Source organism: Pseudophryne corroboree, chromosome 8 (genome assembly GCF_028390025.1).
Source record: "Pseudophryne corroboree isolate aPseCor3 chromosome 8, aPseCor3.hap2, whole genome shotgun sequence".
NCBI classification, from domain to species: domain Eukaryota; kingdom Metazoa; phylum Chordata; class Amphibia; order Anura; family Myobatrachidae; genus Pseudophryne; species Pseudophryne corroboree.
The window spans coordinates 55,430,536-55,451,511 of record NC_086451.1 but is presented as its reverse complement, the minus strand read 5'-3'; the positions used below and the strand labels follow the sequence as shown (position 1 = coordinate 55,451,511).

At 46.9% G+C, this 20,976-nt stretch overlaps 1 protein-coding gene across 5 annotated transcripts in view; it reads right to left on the bottom strand.

Annotated features, from left to right (window-relative positions):
• PHF8 (PHD finger protein 8) overlaps positions 1 to 20,976 on the bottom strand; it is a 111,940-nt gene that overhangs the window by 71,989 nt on the left and 18,975 nt on the right. For all 5 annotated transcript variants that reach the window (XR_010182956.1, XR_010182957.1, XM_063936406.1 and 2 more), the window contains exons 4-7: positions 20,706 to 20,823; positions 19,849 to 20,009; positions 18,783 to 18,924; positions 18,485 to 18,671 (exon numbers count right to left, since the gene is read on the bottom strand). Coding sequence is in view for 3 of the 5 variants with exons in the window: in XM_063936406.1 (XP_063792476.1) it covers positions 18,485 to 18,671; positions 18,783 to 18,924; positions 19,849 to 20,009; positions 20,706 to 20,823 (608 nt within the window). In the remaining 2 variants the exon portion in view is untranslated. The remainder of the gene's footprint in view (positions 1 to 18,484; positions 18,672 to 18,782; positions 18,925 to 19,848; positions 20,010 to 20,705; positions 20,824 to 20,976) is intronic.

Sequence of the window (20,976 nt, the reverse complement as noted above, 5' to 3'; positions counted from 1 at the left end):
CTCACTTGGAAAGTGGTGATGCTTTTAGCATTGGCATCCGCGCGGCGGGTGTCTGAATTGGGGGCCTTGTCTCACAAGAGCTCTTACCTGATCTTCCATGAAGATAGGGCAGAGTTGAGGACTCGTCAACATTTTCTTCCGAAGGTGGTTTAATCTTTTCACATAAACCAACCTATTGTGGTGCCAGTAGTTACTGACACGTTCACTGAGTCAAAGTCTCTAGATGTGGTGAGGGCTTTGAAGATATATGTCGCTAGAACAACTCGAATACGGAAAACAGTCTTTGTTTGTCCTGTATGCTCCCAACAAGATTGGGTGTCCTGCTTCCAAGCAGACTATTGCGCGTTGGATCAGAAGTACGATTCAACACGCTCATACTGCGGCTGGATTGCAGTTACCAACGTCGGTGAAGGCCCATTCCACTAGGAAGGTGGGCTCATCCTGGGCGGCTGCCCGGGGGGGTCTCGGCATTGCAACTTTGCCGAGCAGCTACTTGGTCAGGGTCAAACACATTTGCTAAATTCTACAAGTTTGACACCTTGGCCGATGAAGACCTCAAGTTCGGTCAATCGGTACTGCAGGGTCATCCGCACTCTCCTGCCCGTACTGGAGCTTTGGTATAAACCCCATGGTCATGAAGTGGACCCCAGCATCCTCTAGGACGTATGGGAAAACAGGATTTTGATAGCTACCGGTAAATCCTTTTCTCCTAGTCCGTAGAGGATGGCTGGGCGCCCGCCCCAGTGCGTTCTTCACCTGCAGTTTTGTTATTAGAGTTACACAAGTTGTGTTATATTAGTTTCAGCATGTTGCTGTAATTGGTTCATGCCTGTTGGCGTGTGTTCTGTTGAATGCCATGTTGTGCGGCATGGTTGAGGTGTGAGCTGGTATGTATCTCACCACTAGTTTAAAGTAAATCCTTTCCTCGAAATGTCCGTCTCCCTGGGCACAGTTCCTATAACTGAGGGAGGAGTCAGTTCACACCTATTGAAAAGTCTTAAGAGTGCCCATGGCTCCTGCGGAACAGTCTATACCCCATGGTCATGAGGTGAACCCCAGCATCCTCTACGGACTAGGAGAAAAGGATTTACCGGTAGGTATCAAAATCCTGTTTGCTCTAGTTCTAGCATTGACAATTAACTCCCTTGGTGGGCCAGCCAGCAGATACCGCCAGCTGTAACAGGTACTAAAAAATATACCAGAATCATTGTTACATATAGAGTCTTCATTTAGTACACCACAACAGTATTTCCCTTTGTAAGCACCGCAGCATTAAAGTTTATGCAAAAATAACACAATTGAATTGCACCCTGCAAACTCCCATCACTTTAGACGGTCGGGTGCGCAGCCGATGCGTAAAACAATTGAATTCCCCCTTAGTTTGGGTAGAAACACATGCAGAGCACCTACATTGTGTGCCCCGCCAAACAGCTAGACAACTATGTTAAATAGATGGAGATTTTCTCATCCCTCCAGGAGTCTAACGCTGGGTACACACTAGACCAGTGACGGCTAACCTTGACACTCCAGCTGTTGAACTACACATCCCAGCATGCCCTGCTACAGTTTTGCTATTTGGCCTTGCTAAAACTGATGCAGGGCATGCTGGGATGTATAGTTCAACAACAGCTGGAGTGTCAAGTTTAGCCATCACTGTACTAGACCATTTGGCCGTCAACCAACGGAATTACTGATGCAACGATACATCAATCATCCCCGTACACACTGAACGATATGGTGCATGACCGCGCGATGTATCATTCAGTAGCCACATCCTGAAGCATGGTGGTGTTTTAAATATCTTCTGATCGCCTGGATTGCAAGTCGATCAGAAAAGATGATGTGCGACCAGCGATAGTGTGCTTCATTCGTACACACAATACAATGTCCACGATATATCGGTGCAATCTGCTGGATCGGACAATGGGGGTAATTCCAAGTTGATCGCAGCAGGAATTTAGTTAGCAATTGGGCAAAACCATGTGCACTGCAGGGGAGGCAGATTAAACATGTGCAGAGAGAGTTAGATTTGGGTGGGGTGTGTTCAATCTGCAATCTAATTTGCAGTGTAAAAATAAAGCAGCCAGTATTTACCCTGCACAGAAATAAAATAACCCACCCAAATCTAACTCTCTCTGCACATGTTAAATCTGCCTCCCCTGCAGTGCACATGGTTTTGCCCAATTGCTAACTAAATTCCTGCTGCGATCAACTTGGAATTACCCCCAATATATCATCTACTGTGTACCCACCTTAAGTATCACAAAAGCTTCCCTCTCCGGAAACAAAGAAAGGTTTACACTTGGTTGCATACATTTTTATTTGTTTTGTAATATATACTGTATGACATAAGGTTAGTAGTGTTGGGAAAAATTGCATGCACTCTCTGCAGACTGCACACGTAGCTCTTTCAGTTTGAGTAAATAGAACCTTAAATGTGGATCATCAGTGTATTTTTTTTAGTCTGGGCGGAAAGATGATGTGGTACAGCTGAATCTTCTCTGTATTCATTTTTAAGTTGCAGATCACACTATGTGGCCAATGCAGAATATAAGTCAGCTGCAAGTGTTCACGCACTGCGTGCAGGGAACAGAAGGCATATACTCCGCTATATACAGTTATATACTGCCCCTGCATCCGCTAGGTTACACAGCAGTGGATGTTATCAGTGCGCCCTTGCGTCCGTCCTGTATTTGGTGTGTATGATCTGTCTGAGAACATACACAACTCTGCACAGCCGGTAATGCCGTAGACAAGCCCTCTCTGAACGTTCAGTTACACCCGCTCAGTCACAAATGTTAGTGCACCAGAGATGTACATATAACACTCTGCACCGCACAGAGAGGCTAATTCAGACCTGATCGCTGCTGTGTGTTTTCGCAGAGTGGGCGATCAGGTCTGAACTGCGCAGGCACCGCAGTGCGCCGACGCATACTAGAGGTACGATCGGCATCTCAGCCCAGCAATCGCCACTGCCTCATTGACAGGCAGAGGCGTTTGCTGGGCGGGAGGGGGTGGACCGGCGGCATTGGGCCACCATTTTGGGGGCGCGGCCCAGGCAACACAGGCGTGCCCGGACCGTGCGGGGGGGGGACGCTTTCCGCCACACGCGCAGTCGCTGCGGCCCGGGGAGCACAGCGGGTCAGAGCCAGACATGTGGGGCAGACTAGCCCTGTGCTGGGCGTACCCCCGCATGTCTGTGAAACTGATTGATCGTAGATGTGCTAAATTTAGCACATCTACGATCAAGTCTGAATTACCCCCATAGGTTGTGTACGCTTGCCTCCCGAGCACGCGCGGTATCTAAACACAAAAGACATATCAACTTTTCGTCAACTCTACATTAGCTTAAGGGTTTCCTTTAGCAAGCTGGGGAGGGTGGTATGCAGTGGTGACAGAACCAGCACATCATGTACTTCTAGTGCTAGCCAACAGCCTCTTGGGGAAACCAATTCCTGCAATGTCAAAGTTAGCCCACACTTCTGTTGTCAAGTGCTCGATCATTAGTGACAGAAGCTCCGACTAGTTCTGTGGCAAATAGAACCATACAGGAGTAGTTTACATTTGTGGGCAATCCGATCTTTCGTGGAAGTCAATAATGTAACAAGTCATTGGTCACCATGCAAGCGAATGCTTCAGAGAGGACTGTGAAGATCCAAGGGAGTAGTTACCATAGGTGCAGACAGTGCAGCGGCTATGGGGCCCAGAACTGAGAGGGACCCATCTTCCCTGTCACAGTTACATGTGTTATATACAAGGGTGTAGCTACCATAGGTGCAGGCAGTGCAGCTGCTATGGGGCCCAGAGCTGAGAGGGGCCACCTTCCCTGTCACAGTTACATGTGTCATATACAAGGGCGTAGCTACCATAGGTGCAGGCAGTGCAGCTGCTATGGGGCCCAGAGCTGAGAGGGGCCACCTTCCCTGTCACAGTTACATGTGTTATATACAAGGGTGTAGCTACCATAGGTGCAGACAGTGCAGCTGCTATGGGGCCCAGAACTGAGAGGGACCCATCTTCCCTGTCACAGTTACATGTGTTATATACAAGGGTGTAGCTACCATAGGTGCAGGCAGTGCAGCTGCTATGGGGCCCAGAGCTGAGAGGGGCCACCTTCCCTGTCACAGTTACATGTGTTATATACAAGGGCGCAGCTACCATAGGTGCAGGCAGTGCAGCGGCTATGGGGCCCAGAGCTGAGAGGGGCCACCTTCCCTGTCACAGTTACATGTGTTATATACAAGGGCGTAGTTACCATAGGTGCAGGCAGTGCAGCTGCTATGGGGCCCAGAGCTGAGAGGGGCCCACCTTCCCTGTCACAGTTACATGTGTTATATACAAGGGCGTAGTTACCATAGGTGCAGGCAGTGCAGCTGCTATGGGGCCCAGAGCTGAGAGGGGCCACCTTCCCTGTCACAGTTACATGTGTTATACACATTTTTTGCCATTGGGTGGTATGTAGGGGTCCTTTCAAACTTTTTGCTTGGGGACTGCAATATATCTAGGTATGCCCCTGGACCTGCTCATAGTAGTGTAGTATAAAATGAACTGGAGGGCACTGTAATTAGGCAGAATATGAACTGGGAGCATTATACATAATAATGTGAATTGGGGGTACTATGCGGCATAATGTGTACTGGCAGCTCTGAAATGTGACATAGGGTGAACTTAATAATAATAATAATAATTTTATTTATATAGCGCTCTTTCTCCAATAGGACTCAAGGCGCTTAACAGATACATAGCATAATATAGTACAGAAAATAATGAAGTACATATTCAGAAAATACAGAAGCATGAAGATACTAAAAGGGACATTATGGAAATGCTTGAGTAAACAGAAAAGTCTTGAGTCTACTTTTGAAGGATTCTATAGTTGGGGCCTCTCACACTGTGCGAGAGGCCCCAACACTACTATGATTCATAAAAGAAACTAGGACACTACTATGGGGCATAACATTAAATAAGGCTCTACTATGGTTCAGAAAATTAACTAGGGCACTATTATAGGGCATCAAATTAGCAACTGCTGCAGAGAGGTGTCTCTCTAGAAGCACTGAGACGGGGGCCCCTTCAAAATGTTGCTATGGGGCCCACAAAGTTCTGGCTACCCCCTGTGAAGATCCCAACGTAGGGCCTGATTCCGAAGTGGGAGCAATGCAAAAAATAGGCTCAAGTAACTGTGCACCTTAGCAAAACCATGCTGCACTGCAAGTGGGGCAGATGTAACGTGAGCAGACAGTTAGAGTTGGGTGGGGTGTGTTCAAAATAAAATCTAAACTGCAGTATAAAAATAAAGCTGTCCATTTGTGGGCTACATGCAAAGGCAGATAGTATTTACCCTGCATGTAAAAGAACAAATGTATTTGTCCAAACCATGTCCAGGCACAGTTACTGGCTCTTTTTAGTTTTACTTCAACCTCAGGGCCTAACTTTCTAGCAGACAGCTGTGTAACAGTTTCTATGGGTTCTCACATAGAATAGCAGACACTGAATTTAGATTGTATAACGCGTCAGAGGTTAATGGAGCGATCTGACACTTTGTTGGAGTAATACACACATTGATTAGTAACATCAATTATCAAATTGCTGGCAAAATATTCTAATTAATATGCTAAGCTACTGTATCTTGTATCCCCTACCACAGTGGTTCCCAAACTTTTTTGAATCACAGCGCCTAGTTTTTTTTTTCCCCGCAGAACCCCTAGCCCAAAAGTTTATTATTTATAAATAACTTTAATTTAATTGGTCCTGGACCACCAATGCAAGGCACCCACGCCAGTGTCTCGAGGAACCCCAGGATGCCACGGCACACAGTTTGAGAACCACTGCCCTACCTTACAAAACACTGATGAAGGTATGGCTAAATAAGCAATAGATCTCCCCAACGCCGCTCTTAGAACCATTCTTGCTGCTTTTATTCCTTAACAAAAAAGTCTTATTCCACCCCCCTACAAGGAAATGCATTACAAGCTACTGCACCGTGCTTACTATACCCCTAAATTGCATTGCCTAATGGGCGTATCTTTGGGTTCTAATTATTCTAAATGTCGTGCACCAGAGGCTGACCTCCATCACTGCATGTTGAGCTGCCCAAAGCTCAGTACATTTTGGTCTAATATCCAACGTTATAATAAAGATTCCACAGGAATATCCATTGATGTTTCTCCTGAAAGTGCCTTGTGGGATATATATTCCATGTCCAAACAGCCCAAACCTCCGGTGGGACAGTATGTTTCATTAGCCAAAATTTCTTCAGCAGGAAAGAAAACCATTCTCTATCAATGGGTCTTCCTCTGATACCATGACTCTGACCTTGCTAATGCCCCGTATCTCCTATTTGTTTCATATGGATTGGCTGAAATCAATTAATAAGGAAAAAAGGCCTGAATTTTTTTTTTATTTTTTTTTTGTACAACATGGTTATTATAGGTCTGTACTTTACCCTCCTTGGTGAAAGGCACACTCTGCAGGGCGGTGATACGGACCTCCAGATAAAGTTTATAAATTATATCAAAGGGTTGTTCATTGTTGTAGGGGCCTAATACCTCTTTCACACCGCACAAATAACCCGGTATCGACCCGGCATATTGCCGGGTCGACACGGGTCAGCATGCGGTGTGAAAGGGGCATAGCCGAAATTGTGGGTCGCCTGACCCGGCAATTCAACCCGGGAATAAAGCAGTGTTATACCCGGGTTGAATACCGGGTCAGTGGCTGCGTAAACGGGCTACCGGATCGATGCGACCCGGGACACGTTCACTACAACAGGGAGAGACGGCGCAGAGATGATCTCATCTCCCAGCGCCACCTCCACCCCCGCTGCTATGGCAACCCGCCCGGCATATTGCCGGGTCGGGGAAGTCTGCAGCAGCAGCCAATGCCGGAACCCACCCGGGAAGGACCAGTTTCCAATTCCCGGGTGGGATCCGGTGTTGGCGGTGTGAAAGGGGTATTATTCAGACCTGATCGCTGTTGTGCAAAATCACAAACCGGATGATTATGAAACTACTGCGTACGCGTGCGAATTGTAATGCTCAGTCGCGAGGCCAGACAGCAAAAAAATCCTGCGTCTTTTCTGATAGTTAGGCGTACGCAGATTGATAGAAGCAGGCCGTTTTCTGGGAGTGTCAGGAAAAACGCAGGCGTTCCCAAGCGTTTTCAGGGAGGGTGTTTGATGTCAGCACCAGCCCAATCAGCCTATCGCACGGCGTACACAGACTTGCTCGGGGTGGACTTTCACTCTGTCTGGGCGGCAACTATCCGATCACAAACCTCTGCAAAATCGCAGAGGTGCGATCAGGTCTGAATTAGGCCAGAGATTGCTTTCTATACATATCCTTATATTTTTCTAGGTATGACCTCCTTGTGTTGAGTTAACATGCGGTTCTCTCTCCCTATATTTTGTGCACACAGTTTATATTTCTGCTGATATTATGACTTCCGTCTTCGGGTTCAATAGGACTCCACCAGGGAGACAATGGGGGGGTGCAGGTGGTGGTATAGGACTAGGCACCAAACAGATGAGCTTTTAGCTATCACAAGATGCTCTGGTCCTTCCCCCCTATACCCTGCCTCCATACTCCGGCTCCTCAATTTTATTTTGGTGCCTGCAGGAGCCGGTTTACCGTTTAAACAGTGGGGCTGGTTAGGCTTTAATTTAGGATTTATTTCATTTCTATTTTTACAACTAATGGACTAGCAGCGCTGGCGTCCACAGGATAGCCTAGTGCTGCTGCTCATCATCCCGCTGCAGCTAAACTGCGGCTACAGGCCAGGTACTTCAGGCACGCGGAGCGCAACTAGCCCAGTCCTGACAGAGTACCGCAAACTAGCAGCCCGGGGGAAGGGGGGAGGTTCCAGTCGCGTCTCGTATGCAGTCCTACCTCTCATCAATACAATGCAACTGTTTGTAATTGTATGCATGCAGCTCTCAGATAAAAAAAAAAAAAGTAAATAAATAAGATAACAGTAATAATAAAAAAAAAAATAAACTCTTTAATGAAGCCCTGTGACCGTATCATTGCCCTGGTGGTGTAGTGGAGTGCTGCACGAACCGGTGTCCACATCAGTCCCTGCGGTCCATATCCTGAGACCTGAGGGAGGACTGTGTACAAGATGTGGGTTTCCGCACCTAACCTGTCCCCCCTGTGTCAGCTGCAGTACCGGGGTACTCCTGTGTAGCCGTCCTAGCAGCGTTCTGAGGCGGCCTGCCAGAAGTACCGGACCTGGAGTTTCGGAGCCGGCAGGGGGTGATGAAGCTGCAGCACTAGCATCCAGAGGACTGCCTAGCACTATTAGCTCATGAAAAAGAAAGGAAAATAAAATAAATCATAAAATTAAAAGCTTGGGGCTGCTGTTAAAAAGGTACATCCAGCTTCTGCTGGCACCAAAACGCAACTGAATAGCCTGGGCTGTGGGCAGGGTACATAAGGGGGAATGGGGGTATCTTAGAAATGCATGTTTACAGTAGATGTGTTAGACCAAGTAAGGTCAAGACTTGATTGGTATTTGACGACTTGGAGTACAACAATGCATTGTAATACTTTTGACGATTATCTGCTCCCATGAAGTTGCTGGAAGTAGTCACTGAAGAAGGCACAGAGGACAGTAAGGCATTGGAGACTGCGGAATGTCACAAAAACTGAAAACAGTTTGGAGACTAAAGGGTAGATTTACTAAAGCTTCTAAAACAGACAAGTGTTGCTGTTGCCCTTAGCAACTAGATTCGGTCTATCATTTTCTAAATGAAATCGAGAAATGAAAGCTGGAATCTGATTTGGTTGCTGTGGGCAAAACCACTTGTCCGTTTTAGAAGCTTTAGTAAATCTACCCCTAAACTTTCCAAAGAGTAAAAAGTTTCTGCAAATTACAAATTGCTGTGCTTTCACTTTGTGATCACTGGTGAGTAGTGTCATTTTCTATTTGCGAGGCTTGGGTGAAAAGTTTAACAGTGAATATATGTGGCAATCTAGTACATTGGAGGGTGAGGAGTAGACATTGTGTTGAGGAACAATCCGAGTGAGAAACTGGCTCAAGTTTGCACATTTATACCATCCACCCTGGCTCTCTGCCCAAGTGAAAAAGAAGCATGACCCATTCACCAATTTCCTGGCTGCTGATCATGAAGTAGACAAACATCCAATTGTCAGGCCTAAGGGGGTAATTCAGAGTTACTCGCAGCAGCAAATTTGTCAGCAGTTAGGCAAAACCATGTGCACTGCAGGTGTGGCAGATGTAACATGTGGAGAGAGAGTTAGATTTGGGTGGGTTATTTTGTTTCTGTGCAGGGTAAATACTGGCTGCTTTATCTTTACACTGCCATTTAGATTTCAGTTTGAACACACCCCACCCAAATCTAACTCTCTCTGCACATGTTACATCTGCCCCCCCTGCAGTGCACATGGTTTTGCCCAACTGCTAACAAAATTTCTGCTGCGATCAACTCTGAATTACCCCCTATTTTGGGCTGCAGATCTTGGTGTTGGCCATCTGGCCAGCAGATGGGATGTAAGGATGCCACACAGCAAACATTAAAGTGAGGACTGCCATGGGATCCAGAATGGGTGTGGGTTGATAAGTGTCCAGTTAGAGAGTCAATAGATTGGCACCATATATTAGACAGACATTATGTCGACAGGCCAAAAAGTCGACATGAAAGTGGTCGACAAAAAAGGTAAACATGTTTTTTGCATTTTTGTGTGGATAGTTTTGCCATCTGGGACCCCCAATTGTAGTAAGGCATACCATCACTGTGCTCGCCACAAGGTTTATAACCAACTATGCCGACATGGATAGAGAAGGTATGAAAGTCCAAAAACATGTTACATTTAAAAATAACGTATTTTAGGTTTACCATCTGACCATGTAGACCTAATGTCTGTCTAACATATGGTATCTATCTATTGACTGTCTAACTAGACAATGTCTATCAACCGAATACCTCCAGAATATTGGGGATCATTCCGACCTGTTTGCACGCTGAGTTTTTCGCAGCGCAACGATCAGGTCACTACTGCGCATGCACCGCAATGCGCAGGCGCTTTGTACGGGTACAAAGCGGATCGTTGCTGAGCGATGGATTTAACGAAGAATCCATTCGCACAGCCGATCGCAAGGAGCTTGAGAGGAAGAGGGCGTTTATGGGTGTCAAGTGACCATTTTCTGGGAGTGTTTGGGAAAACGCAGGCGTGTCCAAGCGTTTGCAGGGCAGATGTCTGACGTCAACTCCGGGTCTAGACAGGTTGAAGTGATCACAAGGGCTAAGTTCAGACCTATTCAGTAACTGCACAAAATGTTTTTGCAGAGCTCGGCTGCACAGGCGTTCTCACACTTGCAAAGCGAAAATACACTCCACTATAGGCGGCACCTATCTGATCGCAGCAAAAAGTGGCTAACGAGCGATCAACTCGGAATGAACCCCATAGTGTCTAGCAATCAAAAGGACAGCCGAAAAGCTCAGAATCCTCATTGGTAAGTAGATAGCACTTCCAAAGCAGGAGTTCCAGAGGGAGGATCTTGTGCAGGTTTGCAGACTAGTGGTGTAGTTTGGTAGTGCTATGGGTGGGCAAATGATGAATCTCCAATAAGGCGATGTGTCAGTATACACTCAACTGCTTCTCAAGGAAGTTTATTTCAACTATAATAATAGCTTAAGTTGGGTACACATTGCGCCGACACGTTGGCAGACCCACTGTCGAACGGACCAAGGGGCCAATACAGTTAAGCATACACTTTCAGATTATCAGCATGATGTTAGTCTCACATCACAGATATGCAGATATTTGAATTTGCCCACCCAGCTGTTATATCAGCCCACCAAGCAAGTGTATGGATGGTTGGCATATTGCCCGTACACAAAGCCAGTTGTGCCAATCTGAAGATATATCGGCCATCAGCTGTGCTGCACAGCCGATGAGATATGTCTGAACAACATATCGTTTGCCTACTGCTGCTGACTTGCTAGCGAAACGGCAGATATATCGCCTAGTGCAGTGGTTCTCAAACTGTGGGTTGCAACCAAAAAGTGTGTTGCGACGATCCCAGCACGGGGTCCGGCTTAGGACTCCTCGGATCTTTCAGCCAGTGATCTGAACAGCCTGAAATAAAAGTTGTAGTGTCTTACTTCAGACAACTTGGATGACTGCCTGACAGATCCAAAGAGGGGAGACATCAGGCAGCTGCACCCTCACCCCACTGCTCAGCCTCACCAGCCCCATCCCCACCCCACTGCTCAGCCTCACCAGCCCTGCCCCCACCACAGCGCTCAGCCTCACCAGCCCCCACCCAAGCGCTCAACCTCTACCAGCCATGCCCCCACGCCAGCGCCCAGCCTCACAGACTCGCTCCCACCCCCACAGCCATGAAGCTCAAAATTGAGCTCAAGTGCATCCTGTTTCCACCAATCATCCTTGAGATGTTCCTACAGCTTCATTGGAGTCCACCTGTGGTAAAATAAGAATTTACTTACCGATAATTCTATTTCTCGGAGTCCGTAGTGGATGCTGGGGTTCCTGAAAGGACCATGGGGAATAGCGGCTCCGCAGGAGACAGGGCACAAAAGTAAAGCTTTCCGATCAGGTGGTGTGCACTGGCTCCTCCCCCTATGACCCTCCTCCAAGCCAGTTAGGTACTGTGCCCGGACGAGCGTACACAATAAGGGAGGAATTTTGAATCCCGGGTAAGACTCATACCAGCCACACCAATCACACCGTACAACTTGTGATCTAAACCCAGTTAACAGTATGATAACAGCGGAGCCTCTGAAAAGATGGCTCACAACAATAATAACCCGATTTTTGTAACTATGTACAAGTATTGCAGATAATCCGCACTTGGGATGTGCGCCCAGCATCCACTACGGACTCCGAGAAATAGAATTATCGGTAAGTAAATTCTTATTTTCTCTATCGTCCTAGTGGATGCTGGGGTTCCTGAAAGGACCATGGGGATTATACCAAAGCTCCCAAACGGGCGGGAGAGTGCGGATGACTCTGCAGCACCGAATGAGAGAACTCCAGGTCCTCCTTAGCCAGGGTATCAAATTTGTAGAATTTAGCAAACGTGTTTGCCCCTGACCAAGTAGCTGCTCGGCAAAGTTGTAAAGCCGAGACCCCTCGGGCAGCCGCCCAAGATGAGCCCACCTTCCTTGTGGAATGGGCATTTACATATTTTGGCTGTGGCAGGCCTGCCACAGAATGTGCAAGCTGAATTGTATTACACATCCAACTAGCAATAGTCTGCTTAGAAGCAAGAGCACCTAGTTTGTTGGGTGCATACAGGATAACAGCAAGTCAGTTTTCCTGACTCCAGCCGTCCTGGAACATATTTTCAGGGCCCTGACAACATCTAGCAACTTGGAGTCCTCCAAGTCCCTAGTAGGTGCAAGGCACCACAATAAGCTGGTTCAGGTGAAACACTGACACCACCTTAGGGAGAGAACTGGGGACGAGTCCGCAGCTCTGCCCTGTCCGAATGGACAAACAAATATGGGCTTTTTTGAGAAAAAACCACCAATTTGACACTCGCCTGGTCCAGGCCAGGGCCAAGAGCATGGTCACTTTTCATATGAGATGCTTCAAATCCACAGATTTGACTGGTTTTAAACCAATGTGATTTGAGGAATCCCAGAACTACGTTGAGATCCCACAGTGCCACTGGAGGCACAAAAGGGGGTTGTATATGCAATATTCCCTTGACAAACTTCTGGACTTCAGGAACTGAAGCCAATTCTTTCTGGAAGAAAATCGACAGGGCCGAAATTTGAACCTTAATGGACCCCAATTTGAGGCCCATAGACACTCCTGTTTGCAGGAAATGCAGGAAACGACCGAGTTGAAATTTCTTTGTGGGGCCTTCCTGGCCTCACACCACGCAACATATTTTCGCCACATGTGGTGATAATGTTGTGCGGTCACCTCCTTTCTGGCTTTGACCAGGGTAGGAATGACCTCTTCCGGAATGCCTTTTTCCCTTAGGATCCGGCTTTCCACCGCCATGCCGACAAACGCAGCTGCGGTAAGTCTTGGAACAGACCTGGTACTTGCTGAAGCAAGTCCCTTCTTAGCGGCAGAGGCCATAAGACCTCTGTAAGCATCTCTTGAAGTTCCGGGTACCAAGTCCTTCTTGGCCAATCCGGAGCCATGAGTATAGTTCTTACTCCTCTACGTCTTATAATTCTCAGCACCGTAGGTATGAGAAGCAGAGGAGGGAACACATACACCGACTGGTACACCCACGGTGTTACCAGAACGTCCACAGCTATTGCCTGAGGGTCTCTTGACCTGGCGCAATACCTGTCCCGTTTTTTGTTCAGACGGGACGCCATCATGTCCACCTTTGGTATTTCCCAACGGTTTACAATCATGTGGAAAAAACTTCCCGATGAAGTTTCCACTCTCCCGGGTGGAGGTCGTGCCTGCTGAGGAAGTCTGCTTCCCAGTTTCCATTCCCGGGATGAAACACTGCTGACAGTGCTATCACATGATTTTCCGCCCAGCGAAAAGTCCTAGCAGTTTTTGCCATTGCCCTCCTGCTTCTTGTGTCGCCCTGTCTGTTTACGTGGGCGACTGCCGTGATGTTTTTCCCACTGGATCAATACCGGCTGACCTTGAAGCAGAGGTCTTGCTAAGCTTAGAGCATTATAAATTTACCCTTAGCTCCAGTATATTTATGTGGAGAAAAGTCTCCATACTTGATCACACTCCCTGGAAATTTTTTCCTTGTGTGACTGCTCCCCAGCCTCTCGGGCTGGGCTCCGTGGTCACCAGCATCCAATCCTGAATGCCGAATCTGCGGCCCTCTAGAAGATGAGCACTCTATAACCACCACAGGAGAGACACCCTTGTCCCTGGATATAGGGTTATCCGCTGATGCATCTGAAGATGCGATCCGGACCATTTGTCCAGCAGATCCCACTGAAAAGTTCTTGCGTGAAATCTGCCGAATGGAATCGCTTCGTAGGAAGCCACCATTTTTACCAGGACCCTTGTGCAATGATGCACTGTTTTTAGGAGGTTCCTGACTAGCTCGGATAACTCCCTGGCTTTCTCTTCCGGGAGAAACACCTTTTTCTGGACTGTGTCCAGAATCATCCCTAGGCACAGCAGACGTGTCGTCGGGATCAGCTGCGATTTTGGAATATTTAGAATCCACCCGTGCTGTTGTAGCAGTATCCGAGATAGTGCTACTCCGACCTCCAACTGTTCCCTGGACTATGCCCTTATCAGGAGATCGTCCAAGTAAGGGATAATTAAGACGCCTTTTCTTCGAAGAAGAATCATCATTTCAGCCATTACCTTGGTAAAGACCCGGGGTGCCGTGGACAATCCAAACGGCAGCGTCTGAAACTGATAGTGACAGTTCTGCACCACGAACCTGAGGTACCCTTAGTGAGAAGGGCAAATTTGGGACATAGAGGTAAGCATCCCTGATGTCCCGGGACACTATATAGTCCCCTTCTTCCTGGTTCGTTATCACTGCTCTGAGTGACTCCATCTTGATTTGAACCTTTGTAAGTGTTCAAAAATTTTTTAGAATAAGTCTCACCTAGCCTTCTGGCTTCAGTACCACAATATAGTGTGGAATAATACCCCTTTTCTTGTAGTAGGAGGGGTAATTTAATTATCACCTGCTGGGAATACAGCTTGTGAATTTTTTTCCCATACTGCCTCCTTGTCGGAGGGAGACCTTGGTAAAGCAGACTTCAGGAGCCTGCGAAGGGGAAACGTCTCGACATTCCAATCTGTACCCCTGGGATACTACTTGTAGGATCCAGGGGTCCGGTACGGTCTCAGCGCCATGCTGAGAACTTGTCAGAAGCGGTGGAACGCTTCTGTTCCTGGGAATGGGCTGCCTGCTGCAGTCTTCTTCCCTTTCCTCTATCCCTGGGCAGATATGATCTTATAGGGACGAAAGGACTGAGGCTGAAAAGACGGTGTCTTTTTCTGCAGAGATGTGACTTAGGGTAAAAACGGCGGATTTTCCAGCAGTTGCCGTGGCCACCAGGTCCGATGGACCGACCCCAAATAACTCCTCTTCCTTTATACGGCAATACACCTTTGTGCCGTTTGGAATCTGCATCACCTGACCACTGTCGTGTCCATAACATCTTCTGGCAGATATGGACATCGCATTTACTCTTGATGCCAGAGTGCAAATATCCCTCTGTGCATCTCGCATACATAGAAATGCATCCTTTAAATGCTCTATATTCAATAAAATACTGTCCCTGTCAAGGGTATCAATATTTTTAGTCAGGGAATCCGACCAAGCCACCCCAGCTCTGCACATCCAGGCTGAGGCGATCGCTGGTCGCAGTATAACACCAGTATGTGTGTATATACTTTTTATGATATTTTCCAGCCTCCTGTCAGCTGGTCCTTGAGGACGGCCCTATCTATAGACGGTACCGCCACTTGTTTTGATAAGCGTGTGAGCGCCTTATCCACCCTAAGGGGTGTTTCCCAACGCGCCCTAACTTCTGGCGGGAAAGGGTATACCGCCCATAATTTTCTATCGGGGGGAACCCACGCATCATCACACACTTTATTTAATTTATCTGATTCAGGAAAAACTACGGTAGTTTTTTCACATCCCACATAATACCCTCTTTTGTGGTACTTGTAGTATCAGAAATATGTAACACCTCCTTCATTGCCTTTAACGTGTGGCCCTAATAAGGAATACGTTTGTTTATTCACCGTCGACACTGGATTCAGTGTCCCTGTCTGTGTCTGTGTCGACCGACAAAAGTAAACGGGCGTTTTAAAACCCCTGACGGTGTTTTTGAGACGTCTGGACCGGTACTAATTGTTTGTCGGCTGTCTCATGTCGTCAACCGACCTTGCAGCGTGTTGACATTATCACGTAATTCCCTAAATAAGCCATCCATTCCGGTGTCGACTCCCTAGAGAGTGACATCACCATTACAGGCAATTGCTCCGCCTCCTCACCAACATCGTCCTCATACATGTCGACACACACGTACCGACACACAGCACACACACAGGGAATGCTCTGATAGAGGACAGGACCCACTAGCCCTTTGGAGAGACAGAGGGAGAGTTTACCAGCACACACCAAAAACGCTATAATTATATAGGGACAACCTGATATAAGTGTTTTCCCTTATAGCATCTTTTTTATATATTTCTAACGCCAAATTAGTGGCCCCCCCTCTCTGTTTTAACCCTGTTTCTGTAGTGCAGTGCAGGGGAGAGCCTGGGAGCCTTCCCTCCAGCCTTTCTGTGAGGGAAAATGGCGGTGTGCTGAGGAGATAGGCCCCGCCCCTTTTTCGGTGGCCTCGTCTCCCGCTCTTAACGGATTCTGGCAGGGGTTAAATATCTCCATATAGCCTCCGGAGGCTATATGTGAGGTATTTTTAGCCAAAATAGGTATTCATTTGCCTCCCAGGGCGCCCCCCTCCCAGCGCCCTGCACCCTCAGTGACTGCCGTGTGAAGTGTGCGGAGAGGAAAATGGCGCACAGCTGCAGTGCTGTGCGCTACCTTTAGAAGACTGAGGAGTCTTCTGCCGCCGATTCTGGACCTCTTCTTACTTCAGCATCTGCAAGGGGGCCGGCGGCAAGGCTCCGGTGACCATCCAGGCTGTACCTGTGATCGTCCCTCTGGAGCTGATGTCCAGTAGCCAAGAAGCCAATCCATCCTGCACGCAGGTGAGTTCACTTCTTCTCCCCTAAGTCCCTCGTTGCAGTGATCCTGTTGCCAGCAGGACTCACTGTAAAATAAAAAACCTAAGCTAAACTTTTCTAAGCAGCTCTTTAGGAGAGCCACCTAGATTGCACCCTTCTCGGCCGGGCACAAAAATCTAACTGGCTTGGAGGAGGGTCATAGGGGGAGGAGCCAGTGCACACCACCTGATCGGAAAGCTTTACTTTTGTGCCCTGTCTCCTGCGGAGCCGCTATTCCCCATGGTCCTTTCAGGAACCCCAGCATCCACTAGGACGATAGAGAAATTCAGTTGATTGGACATGATTTGGAAAGGCACATACCTGTCTATATAAGGTCCCACACTTGACAGTGCATGTCTGGGCACAAACCAAGCATGAAGTCAAAGAAATTGTCTGCAGACCTCCGAGACAGGATTGTCTTGAGGCACAAATCTGGGGAAGGGTACAGAAACATATCTGCTACTTTGAAGGTCCCAATGAGCACAGTGGCCTCCACCTCCGTAAATGGAAGAAGTTCGAAACCACCAGGACTCTTTCTAGAGCTGGCCGGCAGTCTAAACTGAGCGATCAGGGGAGAAGGGCCCTAGCCAGGGAGGTGACCAAGAACCCGGTGGTCACTCAGTCAAAGCTACAGCATTCCTCTGCGGAGGGAGAAGAACCTTCCAGAAGGACAGTCATCTCTGCAGCAATCCACCAATCAGGCCTGTATGGTAGAGTGGCCAGACGGTAGCCACTCCTTAGTAAAAAGCACATGTCAGCCCGCCTGGAGTTTGCCAAAATGCACCTGAAGGACTCACAGACCATGGGAAACAAAAATTCTCTGGTCTGAGGAGACAAAGATTGAACTCTTTGGCGTGAATGCCAAGCGTCATGTTTAGAGGAAACCAGGCACCGCTCATCACCAGGCCAATACCATCCCTACAGTGAAGCATGGTGGTGGCAGCATCATGCTGTGGGGATGTTTTTCAGCAGCAGGAACTAGGAGACTAGTCAGGATAGAGGGAAAGATGAATGCAGCAATGTACAGAGACATCCTGGATAAAAACCTGCTCCAGAGCACTCGACCTCAGACTGGGGCGACGGTCCATCTTTCAGCAGGACAACAACCCTAAGCACACAGCCAAGATCTCAAAGCAGTGGCTTCAGGACAAATCTGAATATCATTGAGTGGCCCAGTAATCTGACTGTGCGGGATGCTGACTGTCAGTTCCCAACAGCAGCATGCCGGCAGCGGGGCGAACTGTACGAGTCCCCTTGCAGGCTTGCCACAGGTTCTATTCCCACTCTGAGTGTCGTGGACATCCATGACTGGAAAAAGGCCCCTCTGTGCCAGTATTCCGGCTGGCGGCATTGCCGGCTGTCAGGATTCTGGCGTTGGCATCCTGACCGCCGGCAAAATGTACGGATCCCCTTTAGACAGACGGGAATGATTCTCAACTGCAAATACAAATTATATATGCAAATATTAAAAGAACAAAACATATATTATCTTTGATGCAAAAAAAGCTAATTATTATTATTAACAGTTTCTTATATAGCGCAGCATATTCCGTTGCGCTTTACAATTAGAATTCATGTCTTAACCAGAAATATACCACTTCAAAACAGAGAAAGTAGACGGTCAGCCCACAGGGGAGATACGATTTTATATAGGATTATATATTTATTTATAACAAAAAAAAATTAAGTTTGCAAGAGCAGCAATTTAAACCCCTGCGCACATCCACAGACAAAAGAATGGTTTCAGTTCCTACTATACTAACCGCTACAACATATAAAACATCAGAGATCCTTACCTTTAACACGTGGTACCAGACAGATGTGCCCCCAAAGTCAATATGAAAGTCTGTGTAACTGTCCTTCACTCCCATCAGGCAGTACTTTTGAACATTCGGTCTCTCAAACACACTCTGCTCAGGCCACAGGTTCTCGACCCAGGAGAGCTTGCGTACAATCTTTGGCGTCTCCACGAGGTTCGACAGTCTTTTAAGCAAAAATATTGAAAAAGATTATATGCACAACACTAACAGATGGGAAGAAGATAGAACTTAGAGAATGTGTTTCTAAGAAACGTTAAACTCTTTATTACCACACCTGGTCTCCGAGAACTCCAAGCTGATAACGTTCAGCACTTTCTCCCTCTTAGGGCTATTGTAGTATTTCACAAAATCCTTTATCTTCATCTTTAGGTCAGCTTGCCTGGTGACATCGATCACATCAATCTCCTTTTCTGCTCCTGTAGACATGGGGAGGAGAGGGGGGAAAAAAAAAAAAGTTAGGCCATATAAAAATCCCCCCCTAAGTAATAAAATAGAAAATTATTTTATTATTGGTTATTTTTTTAGTGTGCGACACCACTGTATGGGATCGGTATGAGATTCAGACATCGGCACCCCGAGCAGCGGAACGCTGGCGGGGGGGTGAGTGCAACGAAGCCCCTTCAGGCTCGCTGGCGAGCGACAGGTTCTATTCTCCCTCTATGGGTGTCGTGGACACCCATAGAGGGGGAATCACCTACCTCGCTGGTATTCTGGTGTCGGTATGGTGGCCCTATCGGGATCCCGGCATCGGTACACAGAGGAGTTCTGAAGGAACATTTGAAGATAGTGAGGCTGGGAGAATGTTTAATGGAGTGTGGGAGAGCATTTCAATGAATAGGAGCAGCATGGGAGAAATCCTGGTGTTTGGGATGGGAGAAGGCAAGACAGCAGTCATTGGACAAGCCAAGAGGGCAGGGGGAGTGGAAGTGGGAAGGAAGATGTATGGAGGTGAGAAGTGGTTGAGGGCTTTGAAGGAGAGTGAGAAATGTTTGAATTTAACCAAAGAGGGACCGCAAAAGGTGGAGCTTCGCCAGAGGAAAGCCATGCATGCAGCAGGAATTACAGGGCTTACTCAATGATTAGTAAAAAAGGAATTAGTGGGGAAAAAAAAAAGACGATGAACAGGTGGAATAAGAACTATAAGATTACATTATAATCAGTAAAACTAAGCATTCACTATAGCTGCATATTACATCTTACAATACAAATATGATTTGTGAGCTAAAAAGGCCTCAAGAGTATGTTGTAGTAACACAAAAAATGGAAATGAGATGCTACGGTTGCAAAAAAAAAGTCTAAATTAATATTACATGCTAAAAACAAATAGAGTCAACACTTACCAACATAATACTCCACATCATTCACTGTGAAGGAAGGAGGAGGAAGCGTCATCCCAAGCCCATCCTTCTTCAGCACCAAAATTGGGACACTGAAACTGTTTTCCTCCAAATACTCTACTGTCAGCTGAGCTCCCTGAGGTTTCAGGATCACGTCATCTGCACTAGAAGTGTATACAATTCATTCAGGACCACAGTTATTCAAAGGGCAATTAAACAAACCTCACAGATAAGTGTTAGACCAAGCATTAAGGCTAGATTAAGAAATATGTCTGCAGAGATCAGCTTCTGAGGTTAAAATATATGTATCAAGAATTTAACATAAAAAAAATAAAAATAAAATAGTAAATTTACCCCTAAGGTGAGTTTTTTCAAACTGGTGATGTTGCCAATAGCAACCAGATTCTATCATCATCTAGAAGCAGCTAGATAAATGTGCAACATCACCCGTTCTAAAAAACTCCCACCTTAGTAATTTTGTAGTATGGGCCTGATAGTACATGGGATCTTTAAGTAAAACATTTTGTCCATGTTTTCATTGTTAGAAACATAGACTATGACAGCAGATAAGAATCACTTGGCCCCTCTAGTCTGCCCTAAACACGTGCACGCACTCACCTACACAGTAAGGTACATTTTTTTATGTTGGGAGCCAATTAACCTACAAGGATATATTTAGATTGTTGGAGGAAACCCACGACCTCAGTGCTGTGAGGCAGTAATGCTAACCATTACACTATCCGTATATGACACCACGCACTTGAGCATCATCTGGTAACTTTAAAAATCAGTCTGAGCTTCAAAATGTGGCATCTGACTTAAACATAACTTTATTAGTCTGCACGAACAACTCTGCTTACCTGGGGAAATTCCTCGTTCTCAGCTCCTTAATGAAGCTTGCGCTTCCAGTCTGCACAGGTTTCCCCAAGTCCTTGTTCACAGGAGTTTCTTGCTTTGCGTTGCCACGCCTTCGTTTCACTGAGCCAGTAACAAAATCAAAACATTAATTAGGTGAGTATTTATCTCCAAAACAACAACAGAGGTAAGTGGTCATTTAAACAGCTATGATTGTATACATTAAACAAACAATAACCAAACGATATGTAGTATAAGTGAAATTGAGAAAGTTTC